The sequence below is a fragment of the Malaya genurostris genome, chromosome 3 (assembly GCF_030247185.1).
Source record: "Malaya genurostris strain Urasoe2022 chromosome 3, Malgen_1.1, whole genome shotgun sequence".
Taxonomy (NCBI): domain Eukaryota; kingdom Metazoa; phylum Arthropoda; class Insecta; order Diptera; family Culicidae; genus Malaya; species Malaya genurostris.
The window spans coordinates 28,801,620-28,823,773 of record NC_080572.1 but is presented as its reverse complement, the minus strand read 5'-3'; the positions used below and the strand labels follow the sequence as shown (position 1 = coordinate 28,823,773).

The window sequence follows — 22,154 nt, the reverse complement described above, 5'->3', positions numbered from 1 at the left end:
TTTCACCGTCTATTGTAACAAAGGAGGGGATATTCGTTTTTACGATCATCTTAGCCACTCGTATTCGAGTGACGAGATACCGCCGAATGCGTATTTTGCGTCCCATGCTAGTTCTTGTATGCCGAACACATCCCCGTATTCTTGGAGAAATTCGTATATTTTATCATCGGATACATCTTCAGAAAGATCAAACAGCTTCACCTCCACTGCACCATCTTCCATTGTTATCCGTATTTTATAAGTTTTACCATCGATTTCTGTCTCGTGCACATTGTCATGCTCTTGTACGATTCTTTGCGTTATTTCAAGTTAATCGACCTAAACAAACACACAACCGAGGCTACGACTTGTTTGCATGCGGACAACGTGCTTTTTTTTCTAGTTCGAGAACTGAGCTGATGAAACTGTGAAGGTCATCATACGATGGTTTCCGCGGTAGATGCGAGTAATCAATGCGAAACGTGTCCTCTCGACGTCTCATTTTGTTACTCAAATACTCGGAGACGAGAGATTAAGACGGTAGGGCCTACGATGCCCAGTGATTTAACTTGCAAATATAACTTAGAAAAGCCCGTGCTTGACTTCCGATGACCAGCGAGAACAAATGCGTCTGCTTGACTTGGAGATTAAGCGCTAACTGACTATTCGGGCCATCGGATGAAATATCTGATTTGATTTAATTATTAAACTGGTCGAAATCAGCCCTTATAGTTGCTATCTGTTATTTGTCATTATTAGTAAATATTTTTTATCGAAGCTATGTTGAATTTAATTGCAAATACTAGTTTTAATGTTGAAAATCGCTTGTATATAAACGAGTGGTAACCAATGCATTTTCCGCTTCTTAAGAAGAATTGCATGATGAACCAACAATCAGTACATTCGGTAGCTTCAAGTTTTATGTAAAATAAACGGGTTGGATGAATATCTTACAATTTTGGAGTTGAAATCGCATTGCATCACATCATGTCATTTGGAGAGCACGAATTTGACTTTTTCTCCTGCTTAGGATGTTCGATGCGGACTCGTCTGAGGGCGCTATGCACGCAAAAAACTATGTCGTTTACAATTTGTTCTTGAAATGTGAAAGATGCATGTCTCGATACCATGATGTCTTTGTTATAAAGGAATAACTCGTTCTGGATACGTTCAAGTTGGTGGTTTATGACTGGGAATCAAAGAATTTGAGATCGAAAGTTACAAGGTAGTGAAATTATGTATAATTTGAGTAATTAATACCACAGAGAACAGACATCCAAGCTTGTACAAACTTTTTCAAAAAACCTGTGTAAAGCATACAAGTGAAAATTCGTTTAAAATCACCGTTATGCATGACTTTACACGCATTATTTGTATGAAAGCTCGAACGTAAGAGCACATAAACGATTACTGGGCTGATCGAAGCGGCTTTACATGATAATTGCTACTTGACGATTGCTTTTTAAAACAATCGTTATTTTTTTCTCACACACATTGAAATCTCTGCTTGGGTGTCTGTTCTCTGTATTAATACTTACTCTTACTTTTTCAGTCCTAGGTCCCACGGGTTTCTGTTGTAGCACCACGGGGGTCTTTGCTTTATCCCAGATTCCGACTCGGATCGGTTGTTGCATCTGATTCGGAATCCATTCAGAAATTATACTGAATTCTGAATCAAATTCCAGACGAGTTAACTGGGATGTATTAGGCGTTTCCATCCAACTCGATTCGTGGCTATTCGCCGCCAGCCTCGGTAGCTGCTAAGAGTCTGCAGGTCGTCCTCAACTTGATCGATTCATCTTGCCCGCCTCGCGCCTTTTCTGTTTATACCGGTCGGATCATTGTCGAGAACCTTCAACTGGGTTGATCTCCGACATTCTTGCAACATGCGCGTGTTGCAACCGCCCGTTTGGACGTGGGTTGGTCCTTCTATCAACTGACGCAGTTAGTGGTTCATTCGTCTTCTCCACAAACCGTCTCCCATCCAAATTCCGCCATAGTTGGTTGCAACACCTTCCGTTCAAAAACACCCAGTGCACTTTGATCCTCTATAAGCATTGTCCAGGAATCCTGCCCGTACAGGATAACTGGTCTAATCATAGTTTTGTAGATTGTTAAATTCGCACGACGATGAATTTTGCTCGATCAATGCGTCCTGCAAAGTCCAAAGTAGACACGATTACCTCACAAGATGCGTCTCTCAATTCCTCTGCTGGTGTCATTATTGGTGGTCACCAGTGAACCCAAGTACACGTACTCGTCGACCATTTCGATTTCATCACCGCCAATTGGAACTCGTAATGGGTGGCTGACATTATCTTCCCATGCACTTTGTCTTTGACACATTAGCCATTCGTGTACTTTTCCTTTGCCACATTGATGTCAAGTCCGATCCACTTCGAACATTCGGTTACGAATGAGCTACACCCCACATTATCGAAATGACGGAATGAGCAATGACTTCTTACTCGACTGCATGATTTTTTAGTGCTCGATCGGTTCAGTGCTAGAATTTTCGCCTGAGTTGGCTGCTCGATCAACCTGACAACCTGACAGTGACATTATAAATGTCATTGAATATTCGCTCATTTTATGAATGTGTTAGTGTAAAATTTAAGCGACTTAAGCCATTTCACTACACTCCAGCTAGAGGAATGGATGATGCTGACTAAGGTAAGCCGTTTTGTTAATTTCCAGCGAATTTCAATAGTTTATGTTGGGATTCTAAGAAGAACTGGTTATTTACTAGTTCTGTATATCCGAAAAACATGAAGATTTAAATTTGTATATTCAGTTATATAATGTTTTCGTTTAAAAATAAACTGAAAATCAGCACGAAAACGTGCAAAATCAGGAAAGAAGAAGAAGAAAACGAATTGACAATTCAGTCCGCATCTTCTCACTCAATTCCGAATGATTTCCGAATCAACCGGTTGTAGGCGAACCGGTTCATTCGGAATCGGTTGTTGCACTGGAGTTGGAATTGATTCGGAATCCATTATGATTTCCACATGAAATTCCGGATGAAAATTTCTCGCCGATTCGGAATTGATTCGGAATCCATTCGGATCTGATAATGTGGGACCCTTTAGCAGAGCTAGAGTTTATTTTGTGTCTAGAAGAATAAGACTTCGTTGAATTCTGATCAAAATTAATTTGAAAATAGTTAACGTAAGCTATTTAGCTATAATAAGCGAAATTTAACTATAATAGCGAAATTTTTTAATATTTTGTCGTGAATACGACTTACTTTACTATGGGGTGCCTTTTCAAAATTTACTCTCTGAGAGAGTGATAAGTTTTTGATCGTGAATATCTCTTGTTGTATCTAACAAATCAACATAATTTTTGCTACATGCCATCGGAAATATGATCACAATTTTTTGATAAAATTTTCAGTTTTGTGACATAATCTCAAATAGTTCAAAATTAAACTTTTCCTAAATGTTTGGTATAAACGAGTATCAAAGAGGATAATTCATAAGGCGCGTTTGCCTTTCTCGTATTTTTAAAGCTCATAGCTCAGTGATCCGTGAAAGGATTTATATAATCTAACTACCAATAGAATCGAAATTTTTCAATTTAAACGTGTATAGCAAAAGCATTGAAGTATTTCAATAGTACACTATTGAAAAACCTGTCTCATTTGATCCATGTCAACACCAGCCAATCAGAACGCGTTCTGAGGAAGAGAACAAAATATCTGCTGCTGTACAACAAATCGTTCGAGAAAAATGTTCCGAAAAGTGGTGAAAATCGTAGTGAGTTCCTCAATTTGGTCCTTCTGAATACTAGAAACGAATCCCTACAGCATATTGATAGTTTCCTTCAATCAATTATGCAAATCCGAAATGAAATAATCGACATTAAAATCCTGTATGCGGCTATTTTTATAGCCGTTAGGACCTAACTAAAAATTAAATCAGTTTGGATTCTATCGCCACTGCGAGCAGATGTGTTTTGTGCCGTTTGCAAAGCTAGTTACGCTTCCGACAAAAGCGATTACGTCACACACAGCTACCAGTCATTTGCATGGATAAAAAAGCAACGGTGGAGAGCATTACAAAAAATCAACCGTTCTAATGGCTCTAAAAGTTTTCTGAAGTACTATTAGGATTTGTTGTTCGCAAATCGAAAGGAAATATCCTCAGTTTAGTGCAAATCTAGAACAGTTTGGTTAGATTTGTGCACTCTTCACTGTGTGAAATTCACAGTAATCGAGATCAAGTGAAGCCTTCTTTGTTTTTGCGAAAAATGTGAAAAAGGGGAATGCTTGCATAATTCATACAATTGATCAACTAATTGATATTCGGAAGTGTTAAGGAACATGTCAGTTGTTTTCGTATTCACGACATCCAGTTATGTCTCTGACATTACCCACCCGCCTTTTTATTAGTTTTACGTAACCACTCTAAAATTTAGATGTCGCTTCTGAAACTCATGTTTACTTGTAAAATGGAACATCCATTGTACATACAACTTCGTATCACTATGAACAATCATGCCCTCGTTTCGTTATTTGTAGAATCGTAGGGACAAACAGTTGTTGATGAGCGCAACATATGAAAAGGTTATACCAATTAAATGAATTGTTTCAAATTAAACTATGATGTTTGGGAAGACTAGGATTTAAACATTTCTAATTTTTGACGATGCATAAGTTTCATGACTACCAAAGTCATCCAGTTCAAGGCTGCCTAAAAACGCCTTATAGTAAATAACCAAGGTACATCATCGACACTGTTGCGGAATGAAGGCGATAGGACCTTTTGATCGAGCCAATTATATCGACGTGAAAAAATATCTACTAAACGTCAAACCGCATTCGGCCGACATTGCCATCGCCGATCTTTTTTTCGCTCTTCGGTTATGACTGCAACTGTGTCGGGTAGAAACTATTTTAAGCCGTCCGTTCTGATTTAATCAAGCAGTTCTTTGATTTAAAAATTATTCTACGTAAATAACTGTATAGGATTACAGCACAGACTAACAGACAGGACACTCAAATTAGAGTCTTCAATCATTTTAACGATCATTTCGTATATTCCTTCAGTTGGGACAGTACTCGCATATGGCATGATGGCGCCACGTTACCCTATCAAAAACATCCTGTCTGTCATCTAGACTGTGTTTATTTTTTCATTTACCAACAGAGTTGCCATTCATACAGAATTACCTGTAATGTATTGATTTGTATACGTCCATGCGAATTTTATGCAGAATACAGATTTAATACATATTGCCACAAATTATATATATAGAATTGTGCCTACCTCGTATCCTTCAACGCAACACAAAGTGGTCTGCCGCCACTTAATTTCGGGTGAAAATTACCAACGCAATCAAAAATAGTCTAGATGAACAACGTTGAGAAAAATAAATGGTTACTGTTGAAGACGGCACCCATGCCTAGTAACGCAGCTCCCTCACCGTAACGGAGATGAATGATAACGACGGACTGTCATTGAGAAGACAAATGGTAGCGCCGCTACTAGCGCGGTGAGATTACTGGCAGCAGAGATGTCTATCTCCTCTGTGTGACGAAGAGCAAGCAAAATTTCTCCCCTCGCACTGACAACTTCAACGAGAGCTCTTCTCTTTCACATTTATACACCACTGTTGTGTAAGTGTGCACGCATCATGAGTGCGTTTGTTTATTTCCTTTTACCTCTTCCACTGAATCGCACCAAAGTGCTAGAGCATTAGCTAATAAATTCTCTGAGGAGGATGCAGATACTTTCACAGAGGTGTACACGCCGGTGAGCACTCTGCTGTATGGTTTTCGTAGATGAAACGTGGACACGCAAAATCAGCAAAATAAAACAATTTATCGTAAAATTTTCGGTTTTCCTTGCAAATTTTTCATAGCAAGGCCAGATCTACTCTCTATTAATTGAAGTTCACAGAAGTGTTCGCTCACAATCACGCGCCAGTGGTCACTTGGGTGTATTTAGACGAGAGCGCGTGTGAGCGATTCATGCGAAGAGAATGTGTTTCACTCGCGCCAGCTGCTTTAACCACAAGCACACACTCAAATGCTGTCTATTCGACACTGAGAAGAAGTGCGCTTTCCTCTTTGTGCGGTGCTTCGTTTTTTTCATCCTCGGTGTGGCAAAAATCTGACTCTAGCGTGTATAACTCTGGTGAAATGCCATCTCTGACTGGCAGACAGAGATGCCAGGTAAAAATTTCAAATGTCTGCAGACAGGGTCTGTAAATCTGAAAAAAATCTGCAGTCAGCAAGTATGGCTTGCTGGCAGCAATTTCTCTATAAAGTATGACATGCAAAACTGACTTGGCGAGCAAAAAAAAAAAAAAAGGTCGCGGAAATTTCAAATTTTTCTGTAAATATAGATGAAAGTCAGCGAGAATTTCAAAAGTCTGTAAAAATCTGCGAGAATTTCAAAAGTCTGCAAAAGTCTGCACAACAAAAAATGTCTGCAGCACTATACCCCAAATCTGCAGATTTACAGACAAATCTGCAGACCTGGCATCTCTGCTGGCAGACACGTTTTAAGTGGCACAGTGAAATACACTGAAAATAATAATCATGTTATAGTTACGTGAAAAGTTATGTGAATATTTTCCACCCTACTTTTCACGTAGATTTCAATGGACTGACATTTAAAAGCTGTTTAATGGATAATCCAGTAAAAGTTACGTGTTTTATAGGTAAAATGTAATGTACTGCTCATATCACATTTACCTATCAGTTCATATCAAATTTAGATACCAGAGAATTATTATTTTATATATTGGCTAAAGTCAAAAGGGAGATTTCAGATTCTTATATAAATCTAGGAAATGAAAAATAAAACATTTATTTCAGAAAATTAGCATAGAATTTTAATGGCTGAAAATAAAAAGCAACTAATAACGTGGGATCTCGAATCGGCAAGCCTTCAGAAATCGTATTGTCATTGCCATCCAACCGAAGCCGAAGCCGAGATACGAGAACTCCCACAATACTACCGATACAGGTTGAAGTCGCAATACATGGTTCCAGTGTCTCTAGCTTCATACCGATTTTGAACTCGTTTTTCGGTGGACCAACGACATGTTTGAAGCATTCGGAAGGAGCAGCAAACTTCCGAACTCACGCAGGCACTCGGTCCAGTTTAACACATGGAAACTTTCATATTGGAATGGTCCGGTCGATGTAGTAAAAAATTGTAACTAAATAACATTTCTCGCAAATATTTACACTACTTACAATTTGAGAGCCACTGTTCGCCATTTTCAAAATCGAGTTTTTCACACTGGAAATTCACGTAGATTGTTTGACGTTTGGTGAATACACGTAAACCTTATGTGATGACTCTATTCATTTTAGGGGATGTTCGTATAACATTCATTTTCGTCACGTAAAATATTCAATTTGACATTTGAAACCAATTTACGTGATTTTTCAAGTGAATCGAACGTGAATTTTTATTTGAGTATATAATCTTATTCTTAAACTATACGTTTATTAAAAGTTTATTGATTACAATTAAAATATTATAATTTAATTGATTTATCACAGTTATTATCACAGATGGTTTAGAAATAATTATCACAGCTATAATATTACCGTCGAATTTAATTCTTATTGCTGGTAAAGCATTGGATAAAATTCTGAATTATTCCCGATTGGAAAAAAGGTAGTATATTTATACGATTATTTATAACTAATAAGCTAAAATAGCATTGCTTAAGCTAGGATTCGTTAGTTGACTGAATTGATTTACGGCTAGATAGAGGCCACGTGCAAGACGACTAAATTTGTAAGTAAGCAATGCAATATGTGAATTAAATGCATATTAAATAATGAAATATATTTACAGCTTCAAGCTGCTAACGTAGTTGCTCTGAAGATAAGTCGAATTGGTTCGATCCGAACAGTTACCTTCCAACATCGCTAAAAAAGTTAAACATATTATCAACGTAATCCAATAATTTATTGTGACGATTCATTTCCAAATATTATGATTAAATCAGGCATCCCTGCAAGCAGCTGATCGGTGTTGACAAACGAGGGGAAACCAACTAGTAAAAAAAACTTTTACAAAACACAAGCATTATGCAAGCAAGGCTTCCCTTGATCTCGATTACTGTGAATTTCACACAGCGAAAAGTGCACAAATCTAATCAAACAGTTCTAGATTTGCACTAAACTGAGGATAGCTAAAACCTTCGATTTGCGAAGAAGAAATCCTAATAGTTCTTTAATAAAACTTTTAGAGCCATTAGAACGGCTGATTTTGTGTGATGCTCTCCACCGTCGGCCTCTTTTCGTTGTTTTTTCACCAATGCAAACGACTAGCAGCTGTGACGTAATCGCTATTGTCGGAAGCGAAACTAGCTTTTGCAAACGACACACAATACATCTGCTCGCAATGGCGATAGAATCCAAACTGATCCAATTTTTGTTAAGAGGTTCCTTTTGACGCGATTTCGTTTGTAGCTTTTCCACTAATGGGCGGTCCTAACGGCTATAAAAATAGCACAATATAGAATTTCAATGTCGATTATTTCATTTCGGAGCTGCATTTCATTGATTTCATTGAAAGAAACTATCAGGATGCTGTACAGGATTCATTCCTGCCTTTCAGATGTACCAAATTGTGGAACTCACTACGATATTAAATTTTCGACATTTTTCGCAAATACAAAGGCTTCAGTTGATCTCGATTATTGTGAATTTCACAGTGCAAATCACAAATCTAATCAAACAGTTCTAGATTCGCACTAAACTGAGGATTTTTACCTTAGATTTGCGAAGAAGAAATCCTAATAGTTCTATAGAAAACTTTTAAAGCCATTAGAACGGCTGATTTTGTGTGATGCTCCCCACCGTTGTCCCCTTTTCGTTGCTTTTTCACCAATGCAAACGACTAGCAGCTGTGACATAATCGCTCTTGTCGGAAGCGAAACTAGCTTTGCAAACGACACACAATAGATCTGCTCGCAGTTTCGATAGAATCCAAACTGATCCAATTTGACATAGGTCATATTAGACAGGTTTTTCAATAGTGTATTATTGAAATACTTCAATGCTGTTGCAGCACACGTTTAAGTTGAAAAAAATCGATTCTATTGGTAGTTAAATTATATTAATCCTTTCACAGATCGCTGAGTTATAAGCTTTAAAAATACGAGAAAGGCAAACGAGCCTTATGAATTATCCTCTTTGATACTCTTTTATACCAAACATTTCAGAAAAGTTTAATTTTGAATTATTTGAGATTATGTCACACATCTGAAAATATTATCATAACATTATGATCATATTTCCGATGGCATCTAGTAAAAATTATGTTGATTCGTTAGATACAACAAGAGAAATTCACGATCAAAAACTTATCACTCTTTCAGAGGGTACATTTTGAAAAGGCGCCCCATAGTAAAGTAAGTCGTATTCACGACAAAAGTTTTTGAACACTTAACATATATTCTATTCAAATCGTAATAACGCCCCTTTGAAATGTAATAAATAGTTTTGACAGAACAAGAGAACCAAAATTTGTGTATTGCTTTAGAACTATGGGAGCTTTCATTTTGTTCCCCGGTTGCTATGATGTGATTAATTTTTTAAGCGTAAATCAGGTATTCAATTTGCTCTAATACAGATAAATCTGTATAAATGGCATCTCTGCTTTTTGCGGTGTCCCACTTGGAGGCAGCAGACAGATGGCTATGTCTGCCAACCATTTTTACCTGCATTCTGTCAGAATTCCGGCATGAGTCTGACAACAATGCAACAATCGTTTTTGGCAGAGAATTTCACCTAGCGGTTATTCCATGTCCTTTGTCGGCCGGATTCTTGCCATACAAGATTGGCAGAACCGTTTTGAATCGGTTCTACATTTTTAGTGCCTTAATTTAATTTTTCCAATAAAAAGTACATATGAAGGGCAATAATTTATAGCCCTTCATATATACTTACAATGAAAAAATCTCAATGCAGCCAAGCTTCTGCCGGTTGCCAGATTTCCTCACAAGCGGGCTTTAGACGTTTGGCCAGTTAGGTAAACATTTTCTCTTATTTCAAGCGTTGCTTACGAGCAGAGATGCCATTTATACAGATTTTTGCATGCTCATACAGATTTAATACAGAGTACAGATTTTATACAGATTTCCTCAAAAAATTAAACTTTTCTGTCTGAGCTATATTTTAGTCACTGATAGTACTGTTACGGTACGGTACAATAACAGTACTATCAGTGAGAATATTCTACCAACAGCTCAAACAGAAATTTAGTATATTTTAGTATTTAATTCCAGTGACGGGATAAAAGTCTATCAATCAATGGGCAAATCACAAATTAATATGAAAATCTGTTGCGAAATCCATGTAGATTATAACTTGAAACCAATTTGAACTGACATTCAAGTAAGTAATGGCATCATGAAACTTTACTGTCAAACTGTGTTCAAATCAAAAATCGAGTCTAAAAATTTAAATTTAATAAATAGAAGTTATTAAAAAATCTGCAAATGTGGCTACACTGTAGCCGATACGTTGGTCAGAGTTGCCATTTTATAATCTGTGTTTCAACTTGAAAAATCTGAGTACCACCCCTCTCTGCAGGCCGTTCAATTTTGTTGGTTTTTGAGTGCTTGTTGAACGACATATTGCACGAAATATTCGTTCAATTTGCTGGAACGGTTTGTTGTTGTTTTTTGTCTTCCAAAAATAGTGTGAAAATTAAGTGTTACCTTTACATAAAACAGAAAATTTGTTTGAAGTAAAAGTATTGTGCAGGTATGTATTGTTAGTTTAAACAAATAAGTGGAAAAAACTTCAGAAATTCTGCAGTAAAACTAGTCCAACGGGGCTCCAACTCCTCATGTTAAAAATGGCTCAACAATGGACCTCTGTCTGCCGGGTTTGTTGTACGAAAAAAAGGCATTCGGTTCAACCGACGACACGACCTGCCACTCGTCTATCAAAACTGTATCGTAAATTTAATTACCCCTCAGTAACTGGAAATGTCAAATCGAAAACGATAGTGAATTTTTTTAAACTGGCAGCACAAGTTGATATATTATTGATTTTGAATAACAGTCACCATAACCTTGGTTACTGCATATCGAAGGCAAGATGAATGTAAACAAAATAAGTTTCAGATCGGTTATTATATTACGGAACATTTTAATGGATTTACCTATCTCGAGCGGAATGTAAAAATTGAGGAGTATGAGTTATGTCTTTTATAATGCCAAGTTCAAAATTCAGTCTTAGGGACATTGGGATGAATAACTCACTGCTGACTTGAAACCGTTGTGTGATAACAGCTCAGCGCAAACCAACGAAGAAGACATGGAAATGACCGACAACGAGCCGAGCGAAGCTAGTGCTCTGCGTTACCTACATAACGTACGGTAAAATGATTTCTTTGTGGAATTCCACTAGTAATCCTTGAATAGTGGCCAACAAGGTGAAATACTGTTTCCACTGCTGCGCAATCAACCGACACAAAACAATTTTGATACCGGCATATTACACCGATACTACTGTAATGGTAATTGTTTCAAAACATACTAATACTGCATCTTAGCAAGTTTTCCGTTACTGGAGGAAAGGTAAGATCAAATAGTGATTTTTTTCGGCTCTTTCTTTCGCGGCTCTCGAAAGTGACAGTATGATAAAACTACGGAAGATCTACAGATGATATTGGGTGCAGGCAATTTAGTGACCAATTGTTATGAATAATAACATCACGACAACAATTCTGTATCTCCCTATCCGATGACTTCGGATTCTGAGTATTTATACATATAGTTTAATCAATAAATGCATATTTATGATGTTTCATCCATAGTTTCGAATAAATTCCGAAAATCGAGTTCATTTAAATGCATTTCTGCTTAATTTGGAAAAAGTTTAACACTAATAGAACTATTCCACCGCTTTCAAAACATGTTTATTTGTTTTGGGGTTCCTTGGTAACTAGTCCATAGCAACATAAACAGTGTTGCTCGGGAAGATTATTTTTATCATTTACAAGGGGTCGCTAGATTTGTGGTAACTGGCGGTAAATCGTTAGCGAACAGTTTTAATGCTGAGTTTTCTTCGGAGTGCCTGGTCGTGTCGTCGGTTCAACGGTCTGTTTCAAAATCGGCAAACGAAGGTCCCGTGTTGGCCTCCCGTTGAACGATTGATTGGATTTTCATTGGACCAATGATCCAACGTATTGGACCAATGAAGGACCACCGTTGAACTTTTTTTTTTTCTCAGTGGGACCTGTGTTGCATATTTCTCGGTTGCAGAGCTTAAAATTGTCACACATTCTCAATGAAAGAAACCATTTCAGCAGTCTCATTTTCAATGTTTTACTGTCTCATTCGCAAATGACCGACACCAGAACAAACGAAGAGAGACGAAGCATTTTAGTTTCTCATCGAAAAAATGAGAGAGCATAATTGCCAACGTCACTCTTTCCTCTATGACAAGACGAAACCAAACTAACGTCTTCAGGTAGCAACAGCAGAATTGAAATTTTCATTCTTGCATCGGTGTATTGAAAATATGTGACGCTTGGCTATAAAAAGTGACTAAAATATGGCAAATCGAAGTAATTACATCCCAGAACTTCTTTGGAAACCAAAACTACTACAAATTCGAGCACCAACAGTTAAAACTTATTGTGAAACCTTTTTCTGTCGTTTTCAATTCTCACAGCTTTGGTTGAATATCGACACTGAATACTATAGGATTTTCACTGAAAACTGCAAATGACTGAAAGGGCAAATGAAAGAAAAAACACAATTTTGAAACTACTTTCCCGTTTATGTCATTGACTGGACATGGATTTCGTTCTCATAGTTTGCAAGCGAAACTGAGAGTGACAATAATTTCTTGTCATTTTCGTTTATTTTTCAGTCAATGAAAATGACTTTTATTAGCTCTACTCGGTTGATTTTCCAGAAGGCCGTAACAGCAAGTGACAGTTTCTCTTTGTTTACTTTCTCATCTATTAATTATCAAGCGGTTTACACGTTTATCACTTAACACTTTGCATAGAATGATGCTCGAAACGTTCGACTTCCAAACAGAACTGTGAAATCCAAGAAAATCTTTTTAGATCACATCACAATAATCGAAAGAGAGAGTGAACAAAGAGAAACTGTCACTTGCTGTTACGGCCTTCTGGAAAATCAACCGAGATTTTCGATCACAATCTGTGAAAATCTGTGGAACACATTTTGAAAATATGTGATTTTTATGACGTATTCATAAAAATCTGTAGATATCTGCGGATTTTTGATAAAATCTGTGTTCTGTGCCTATAGGCAAAAAATCTGTGGTTTAAAGAAAAATCTGTGAATATGGTAACTCTGACGTTGGTATATGTTCCACAGGGCGAAAATGACGAGAAGGATGATTCGGAAGCAGCGATGTCAGATCTACGGAAATCTGTTTTTTTTTTCTACGGAAATTTAAATTTATCAACGGATAACTACGGAAGCTGGTTTTGCCTGGCGAGCAAAAAAAAATCTTTTCACCAGGAGAGCTTCCGAGAGAAATGACACTACTGCTATCTGGCATCGCTGTTCGGAAGGAAGAATAAGAAGCCAGTTGTCAGGTCTTGTCTTAGTTAAGTGGTATTGATGTTTTTTGCAAAAGCTAGCTTTTGTGGTTATACAGTCAAGAAATAAGAGTGTTTCGGCATATTCTCAGCATTAAAACACCGAAACTTAGGTATAAATTATGTATCATTGATTGCATAACATAAAGTGCTATTATCTACTCAACAAAAATTGGGTAAGACCGGCGTTTTTTCAGAATTTTGTTACATGAAAGAAATCGAGCGCGGTGCGTGAAAGAGCAATGCTGGCTACGATGAATATGGATACTTTACTTGTATTCAAACGTGTTACAGATCTAAGAACACATAATACACTAGTGAAATGTAAATTAGGTATTTTTATGTTTCAGCTTAGAATTAACGCCAAAAAACGAAGGGGGCGCACTGAATTTCTGATCATCGTAACATTCCTGAATACAATTGAAGGACTAGGATGGAACCAGCTGGTGAAGTAATTGGTTTGGCCAATGAATTGGCTCGGGCGATCAAAATTACAATGGATCCAGCTGCCTCACAACAGGCCAGAATGGATGCTTATGTCGCATGTGAAAGGTAAAATGATAAATGATTCTACTTGATAGCATTCTAATGATATTTTTTCTTAGATTCAAGGAAGTGTCACCGCTATGTGCACAAGCAGGGCTTTTTTTAGTAACAGAAAACTATCCATCTATAGTGCGACACTTTGGACTTCAGCTAATGGAGCATACAGTTAAGTTCAACTGGAATAGCATATCTCAGCAAGAAAAGATTTTCATCAAAGAGAATGCTATGAAACTTCTGTGCGCAGGAGTAGGCGATGCTCAGGATCAGAGTGTATCGCACATAAAGGACGGTCTCTCTCGAATTATTGTAGAAATGATCAAGCGGGAATGGCCTCAACAATGGACAACGTTATTAGCGGAGTTGAGCGATGCCTGTTCAAAAGGGGTAGCTCAGACAGAGCTGGTTCTGTTGGTATTTCTCCGACTGGTAGAAGATGTAGCATTGTTGCAAACAATTGAGAGTAATCAAAGACGAAAAGACATCTATCAAGCTCTGACAGTGAATATGTCTGAAATATTTGACTTCTTTTTGAGGCTTATCGAGCTGCACGTGGGAGAATTTCGGAATTCCACTACCATAGGGAATAAAAATAAGGCCCATGGACACAGTCGTGTTGTACAAGTAGCCCTATTGACACTTACTGGATTTGTTGAATGGGTATCGATCAACCATATTATGGCTGCTAATGGCAGATTACTGCAAATTCTGTGCGTTTTGTTAATCGACGAAGAATTCCAGCAACCAGCGGCAGAATGTTTGCTTCAGATTGTAAATCGAAAAGGGCAAATCAAAGACCGGAAGCCGCTGCTTTTACTGTTCGACGAAGCTCCTGTTGGTCACTATTATCGGGCAGCGTTACAAAGTGAGCGTATGGGCAGTGAATCATATTATGCTTTTCTGAAAAAACTAATCCAGGTACTAAGCGGTCTCGCAATTCAGCTGACAGGTTTGTGGGGTAAAGAAGATTGTCAAATTTCTCGACAAAGTTTGTCGACATTCTTGGAAACAGTAATTACTTTTACGCGTCACTCAAGCTACACATTGAATCACTCGGCCGCTCTGATCTGGATGAGCCTGTTAAAACACGAGCAAATCTGTCGTGATCCTTTATTATTGGAATACATTCCAAAAGTAATCGAGCTAATCGGACCCAAGATCATAAAAGTTGGATATCCAATTTCTCGACCTACGGAAATCACAATGCATCCACATACATTCATCAGTCTTGACTACGATGGTGAAGAGGAATGGTTGATCTTTTTTTCTCGCTGCCGAACTGATATGTTGGAAATTTTCCGCCAAGCTACGCTGATCGCTCCGCTTGTGACATTTTCTTATTGTGAACAATGGCTCAACGCAAGACTGCAGAAGGTACATTCCGAAATAAATACAACATGCAGCATTACTGATCCGGTTTATCTGGAATGGGATGCTTTGGTAAATGTACTAGATGGGGTTTTGTCGCGTATTCTATTAGTCACAGAACGCCCGTCCGTTGCCACTGGTTTGCGTTTACTAGAAGAATGCCTTAAAGTGGAATCTAATGATCCTCTCATTCTGTCGGTGCTATTATCATGCATTTCAGCATTGTTCGTATTCCTCAGCATGTCATCTTGTCAAATAACTTCGGCGAATTGCGTTGCCATGTCAGGAGTGCAACTGCTACCTCGAGTTTTGGATAAAATATTTGCCGCTTTAGTGTTTCAAGTGGCAGGTGAAACTCGTTACAACCGCTCTAAGGCAGTAAAAAACCAACGACGCCATGCCGCATCGCTTATGGTTAAAATAGCTCACAAGTACCCATTGCTGCTTTTACCAATATTTGACCAAATTAATACCAGCGTGCACAATTTGATCCGTCAACGTGATCAGCTGAGCAATGTGGAACAAGTCACTCTACTGGAAGCCCTCCTGTTAATATCCAATCATTTTTGCGATTACGAACGCCAAAGTAACTTTGTTGCGGAGGTAACCCGAGATGCAGTTACTCTTTGGATGCATCTGTCGCCAGTTGTGAAAAATGCGCATTCATTCATCGATTTTGTCGGGTTGAACAAACCTCCTGTTCAACCAAGCAGCAACTTACCCGATCAGTGTAATATTAATCGCGGTCAGATTGTGTTCGCTCTTAATCTTATTCTCGGTGTCATTAAACGATGCTCTTGGCCAGATGATCCAGATCGTTGCTCCCGAGGAGGTTTCGTTGTTGCTTTTACAGAATCCGGTAACCCGATTTGCCGGAATCCAGCCACTTCGCATGTAGTTCCGCTACTACCACATATCCTCGGCTTGATGAGAGTCCTGAACGAATTATGGAAATCAGATGCAATGAATGCCGTCGATCAGTACTTCAAATGTGCAAACGGAATGCAGGAACATGAGAAGAAGCAACTTTTGGGCATTTCCCCCGTGTTGCAGGACCCGCTCGATCCGAATGTTAAAAGTCCTCCCACTGCATTCGATCGTATGCAAACATTTCTTTCGCAAACTTATGAACACTGCTATCATATGATGGGATCCGCGGGTAAGTAGGTGTACATTTTTGATTCCAATCAATTTTAATGTCTATATCTCCTCGAAGGACCTTCGCTCGGTCGAGATTTGTACGCCCTGCCAGGTATAGCAGACGCTCTCATCAGCAGCATTTTCGCTTGTCTCGAAAATGTACCAGACTTCCGGTTGCGGACTTTGGTCCGTGTCTTCTTCAAGCCATTCGTCTATTCCTGTGCTCCTGTTTTCCACGAATCGGTTCTACTGCCTATTTTTGCCCATTTTGCGCCATTCAGTAAGCACTTTGCAGCTTGATGTCCATTAAAAAAACATTATTTATTCGATTAATTAATTTCCAATAGTGCTGACAAGACTGACTGCTCGCTGGCAGTATATAACTGCTCTATACGAGACTGGCGAGTTGGGAGAAGATGTGAGCGACACCCAGGAGGTGCTGGAGGATATGCTCAACCGATCACTCACACGCGAATACATTGATGTCCTGAAGGTGGCACTTGTCGGATGTACCGTCGATCCGACTGCCACAACCACCAACGAATCTAGCATGGACCATGATGATCAGAGCATGGATGGTCCAACACAAGCCTTGACACGGGCCGCACAATCAGCCATGACATCTGAGGTTATAAGTGATCTTGGTGGAAAGTTACTGCGTAATCAGTACACCTGCACGCCAATCGTGATGACTGTTTTGAGGTATGTTATTGTTCTTATAGCTTCACAATTGTTAGGATGGATTGTTTTGTGGCATTATAATATTACGTCGAAACATCACCATGCATTTCGTCACCCACAAAAACAACTGTCGCTGTTTTAGCCCTAGAACGCTCTCATGCCTTTTTTTCGCTGAACGCTTTCGTAGGGTTTAATTTGTACCTAAGAAATCAAATCTCTAAAATATATATTCGCCAATCGATTTTTGCCGTAACAACTAGGTGGATTCGTTGCGCGTATTTATTTATTTACAATCAACAGACACAATTTGGTCCTAATGATAATTCGTAATAATATTTAGGAAATTTGTACGAATTCTGCTATGTGGCACATTAAAATCACACCCAGATAAAACACGGTTGAACGATGTGTCGATACTGATTAATAACCCGCAACTTTCATAACTAGATAGTTGATGAGAATCGGTCCACGACAGTCGGCGAAGAGTTAAGTGAACAAATCTGCGTTGTATCGCCTCGATTCTATTAGCACCAAACAGGTAGCAGGGGTTTCAAACTGCCGAGCAATATTTATAGTTGAACGAACAGTAAGAGATTTTAGACAGTGTACGTCAATACAATACTTAGTTATACTCATTAAGAATCCTAAGCTACCGTAAGCTTTAGTTACAAGGTAAAAGATGTGATTCTTGAATGTAAGTCGTTCATCGAGATGGACGCCAAGATCCTTAGCCCTAGTCGATTTTCTAATCAAGGATCCATCCAGAAAGTATTCGACATGAAATGGTACTTTCTTCCTAAACGTAATTGCTGCTCGTCGGGATTTACAATCATACGGTAAACTCTACACCACTCTGCGAAGATTAACAATTGTAGCTGGAGAAAGGTAGCGTCTTCTAAGTTGACCGCTGGCTGTTTGAACTGAATCCAATTCTGTCCAATTTAGCAACCGTGATATCGTGGTTAATTATATCGAAAGCGGATGAAATATCTGTATAGATAACGTCCGTTTGTAAACCGTTAGACATTGCGCTAGTCATATAAGACAGAAACGATAGTAAATTTGTGATTGTAGGGCGATTAGGCATGAAACCGTGTTGAGTATCGACGATATATTTCTTGCAGTGATTGAAAATTTGTATCAGTATAACCTTTTCGAACATCTTTGGTATAGTGCGGAACTACTACCGCATTAGTTGTTTATATCATTTTTTTCGCCTTCCTTGTGGACTGGGGACATAAAGAAAGCTTTCCATAAATTAGGGAATACTAATGGACGATGATGACAAACAAAATTCATAAGAGGGAACGGTGAAGCACTAATATTTGGTGCAACATCTCTACTTGAAAAGCAAAGATCCAACATCCGATTATTTCCATTAACGTAACGGTGGAGATTGTAGCCGTCGAGCATGGTTGTAATGCCAGTGTGGAAAGTAAAGAATGCCGGATCAAAAAATAAGAAGGCACCGAAACCTATCTGTCATTATGCTGAGAAAGTTGGAGTCTCCCACGACCATCTACGGGTAGTGCATGAATGGAAGAAATTTCCTGCAACAACTGTATGTGTATATCGATTAGCGGTCGATCGCAGCATCGGTCCGGAGGGAGATATGTCACATAAAAGTAGAGGGAAAAATAGCCAGATTCAAACGCACACAAACCTGCTCGACGCAATTACCAGATGTGGTTTCGATCAGTTGCGCCTTCAAAGGACGATGCACTGCGATGAGCACCTCCACCTTGAACAGAAAGCGTACATTCTCTGAACCACGTCTCCGATAGAGCGATAATGTTGAAGCATTCATCCGAGCAAGCCAGCAAATAATCGTTAATCTCCAAGTTCATGCCACCGACGTCCTAGCAGTACATGTGCAGGGTAAGCGGTTGACTAGATGCGAGGGATAACTCCTCCCATGGATCAACGCCTGAATCGTTTAAAGCTGAATTGTACTTGCTGTCTGAGATGGTTTGGAAGACCCCTTCCACGCTCCCACTCACAGGAACGGGACGACTAGTGACCACTGGCTGCAATGGATCGACTGTTGGGCTTCCATGGTACGAACAACGGAGCATCCCGGTATTCGATCTAGAACGAGAGGACATCTATAAAAATGTCAACATTTGGAAGACTCTTTCACCACACCCACGCACCGGATCAGGACCACTGGATACAATGGCACGACTGTGGCGGTGAGTTCAAGAGTTTCTAAAATATCAACTTCAGTGAGTCCCGGTGTGGTTTCATTGCGTTTGCCGGATCTGTGTTCTCATCAAACGGAACGGGTGTGTGGTGCATCATCCCCTTTCGTAACGGTACTGCATACATTTTCATCGAAAGTTGGTGGAAAAATATCGATTGGAAGATACTAGATGTTCTGACTTTTTGTTGTCCTCGAATTCACGAAACAAAACACTACGATGGGGAACATTATACAAAAGCATTCTAATGGCTCTAAATGGTATCTATAGAACAATTAACAAAGGTTACTTTCTGTGCAAATCGAATTACTTTCATTGAAAATGTGGAATAATTTGATTAGCTTTGTGCACTTCTCGTTGTGCGAAACTCGCACCAAATGACCGCAATTGAAGCTATCATTTGGCTGCTTCGCATTCGAGAAAGATGTTCGTGCTTCCTGCAATGCAAACGTAATCAAATAGTCATTTCCAAGACTCCAAAGTCACTAGCGGTTTTTTCAGGACCCCAAAAGTAACGTAAAGAACTTTGTTATGTTGTTTTCGCTTGATGCCAAACCTAACCCAGTTTCCACCCTAACTGCTGTCAAACCGTTTGTTTGAAGTCAGTTTCGAACCTAGTTTCAACGTTGTTGAACTGAAAATCGAGTCAGTTTCCAACCTGGTTTTTAAATCAGTTTCGTGAAAAGTGTTTGTTTGATGAAACTACCCTGGGTCAGTCTCAGTTTTCTCAAGCGAAAACGACATTAGAAAACGGTTTAAAAAAGCTTCAGTCGTCAGGTAATTTCCTGTAACTATGCTTACTATGTTCAAAATAGGATTGTTTAATTTTGCTTACGTCACTGTTCGATAATAACAATTTTTAGGCTTATTATGAATTGCAGGGTATTTCGTTTTGAAGGTTATGCTAGTTTACACCCGAACTTTTTTTTAATTCCACAGTAATATTTATGATAGTATGAGTGATGTGAGAAAGGTACATGTTCTGGTTGCTGGTTTTCAGTCATTTTCAATCGAAATTTTCTTCATTGGCCATGAAATTCCGCTACCTTTTTGTCTAATTTCTGATGGAATAGGAATAGCAGAAAATGCTTTTTCAGAACTATGAAAAATGAATAGGAGAGTTGGCATCACTGTGAGTCCGATGCAGTGTCCAGGGTTGCCACATATACAGATTAATCTGCATTTTACAGATTTTTCAGATAAATTTGTGACCAAGATTCTGTATATGCAGATTACAGATTTTTGGCAAAAAATACAGATTTGTACAGATTTTTGATAGCGTGGATTTAAAATTGTATAATGATCGTGTTAAAATGTATTAAATAATGGTATTGATTTTTTTTTTCAAAGTAAAACATTATCCTGATTGTGTGTTAATTCTAAAAACAGGATAAAACTTATATGAAAGAGTATGTTAAGGATAGTAAACACAGATGTTATATCTGTAATAAAGATTTGTTTATGCTAGCTTTTAGTTACAACTAGTGTAGCGTAATTGCGTATGCTTTCAAAAATTGCTTCCGATAAGATGGAAAGATGATGGCCTCCGCCATAACGTAAGGTAGTAAAGAAGAAAGATTGCTAATTGCGTTATATCTAATGAACGAAAGTGAAAGTAATCATACTAAGTTCTCATTTTCAGATTGGATTTTAAAAATTTTTCTTCAAATCATTATTTCGAGAGGCTCAAACGCAAAAACAACTTCCAGCGTTTTTTTTTTCAACTACAACATCATAAAATTCAGACTAAGAAAAGTTTTGGTTTCTTTAAATTTGGGTTCTAAAGACTTTTTATTCCGTTGTGCTTCGATTTCTTATAACTTTTATATACAGATTTTCAATACAGGTTTTTGAGCTCCGGATACAGATTTACAGATTTTTCTTCTGAAAAATGCAGATTTAAATGTGGCAACCCTGGCAGTGTCCTGATGCTGCTATTGAAAAAGTATAATTTCAATGTATTGTTTGATACGTATGGTTAAAACTTAGGTTGAAATAGTGATTTTGAGTGATAGTGCAGGTTTAGCAAATGTGTGTTTCGTAGTGAGAGTGCTATTTATTGAAATATTTTGATCCGCGAAACTAAAGATTCACCGCCCCAAAATTCAACGATGTAAACCTGTTAACCGATCGAAGCGCCGTCTGCATGTCATTGTCGGTGTTGTCGGATTTCTATGGAATGTAAGAAAGTTTACAAGACGATCGTGTCATTCAGACTGAAGGTCTAGGGTTGGTCTGCAGCGGACCCATTCGCGGGTGTTTTTATTTAATTCTTTCAGTGGTCGGGTTTCATCTCGCGTTGCTGACAGCCAGGCGAGCAGGAGAAAAGGAATACTGGTGAGATCGTTCCTTGGAGATATTTTATATTTTTCTTATCATATTTCTTCTGAGAATCGAAAATCAGATTTTGTTGAGATCATATTGTTTACTAAAACATATCCAGATCTCTTTCCCTCCCTACTAACAAATCTCCTATCCCGTGATGGTCGTGGAGATACAGTGGTACCCGCGGTCTCTAGAAACAACGAGTATCGGACTAACATTCCTTCCTTTCCCTCAGTAGCATAGCCTTTGGTCGTAGCCAGCGTCGTTATTGATCATTTAATAAAAAGTTAGGAGTGAGTAGGTATGTACAGTGAAAATGATTTGCTTCTCCCAAGCTCCATTT

General features: G+C 38.5%; 1 protein-coding gene across 3 annotated transcripts in view; it reads left to right on the top strand.

Moving 5' to 3' along the window:
* The first annotated feature begins 13,522 nt into the window (after nt 1-13,522).
* The window catches only part of LOC131435329 (exportin-5), a 33,274-nt gene continuing 24,642 nt past the window's right edge, over nt 13,523-22,154 (top strand). Inside the window, exons 1-5 of one of the 3 annotated variants that reach the window (XM_058603091.1) lie at nt 13,523-13,666; nt 13,904-14,105; nt 14,159-16,623; nt 16,681-16,884; nt 16,952-17,306. In XM_058603091.1, coding sequence (XP_058459074.1) covers nt 13,987-14,105; nt 14,159-16,623; nt 16,681-16,884; nt 16,952-17,306 — 3,143 coding nt within the window. In that variant the 5' untranslated portion in view covers nt 13,523-13,666; nt 13,904-13,986. Of the gene's footprint in view, nt 13,730-13,903; nt 14,106-14,158; nt 16,624-16,680; nt 16,885-16,951; nt 17,307-22,154 lie in introns of all 3 variants that reach the window. The other 2 variants (XM_058603090.1, XM_058603089.1) reach the window with 2 other exon arrangements.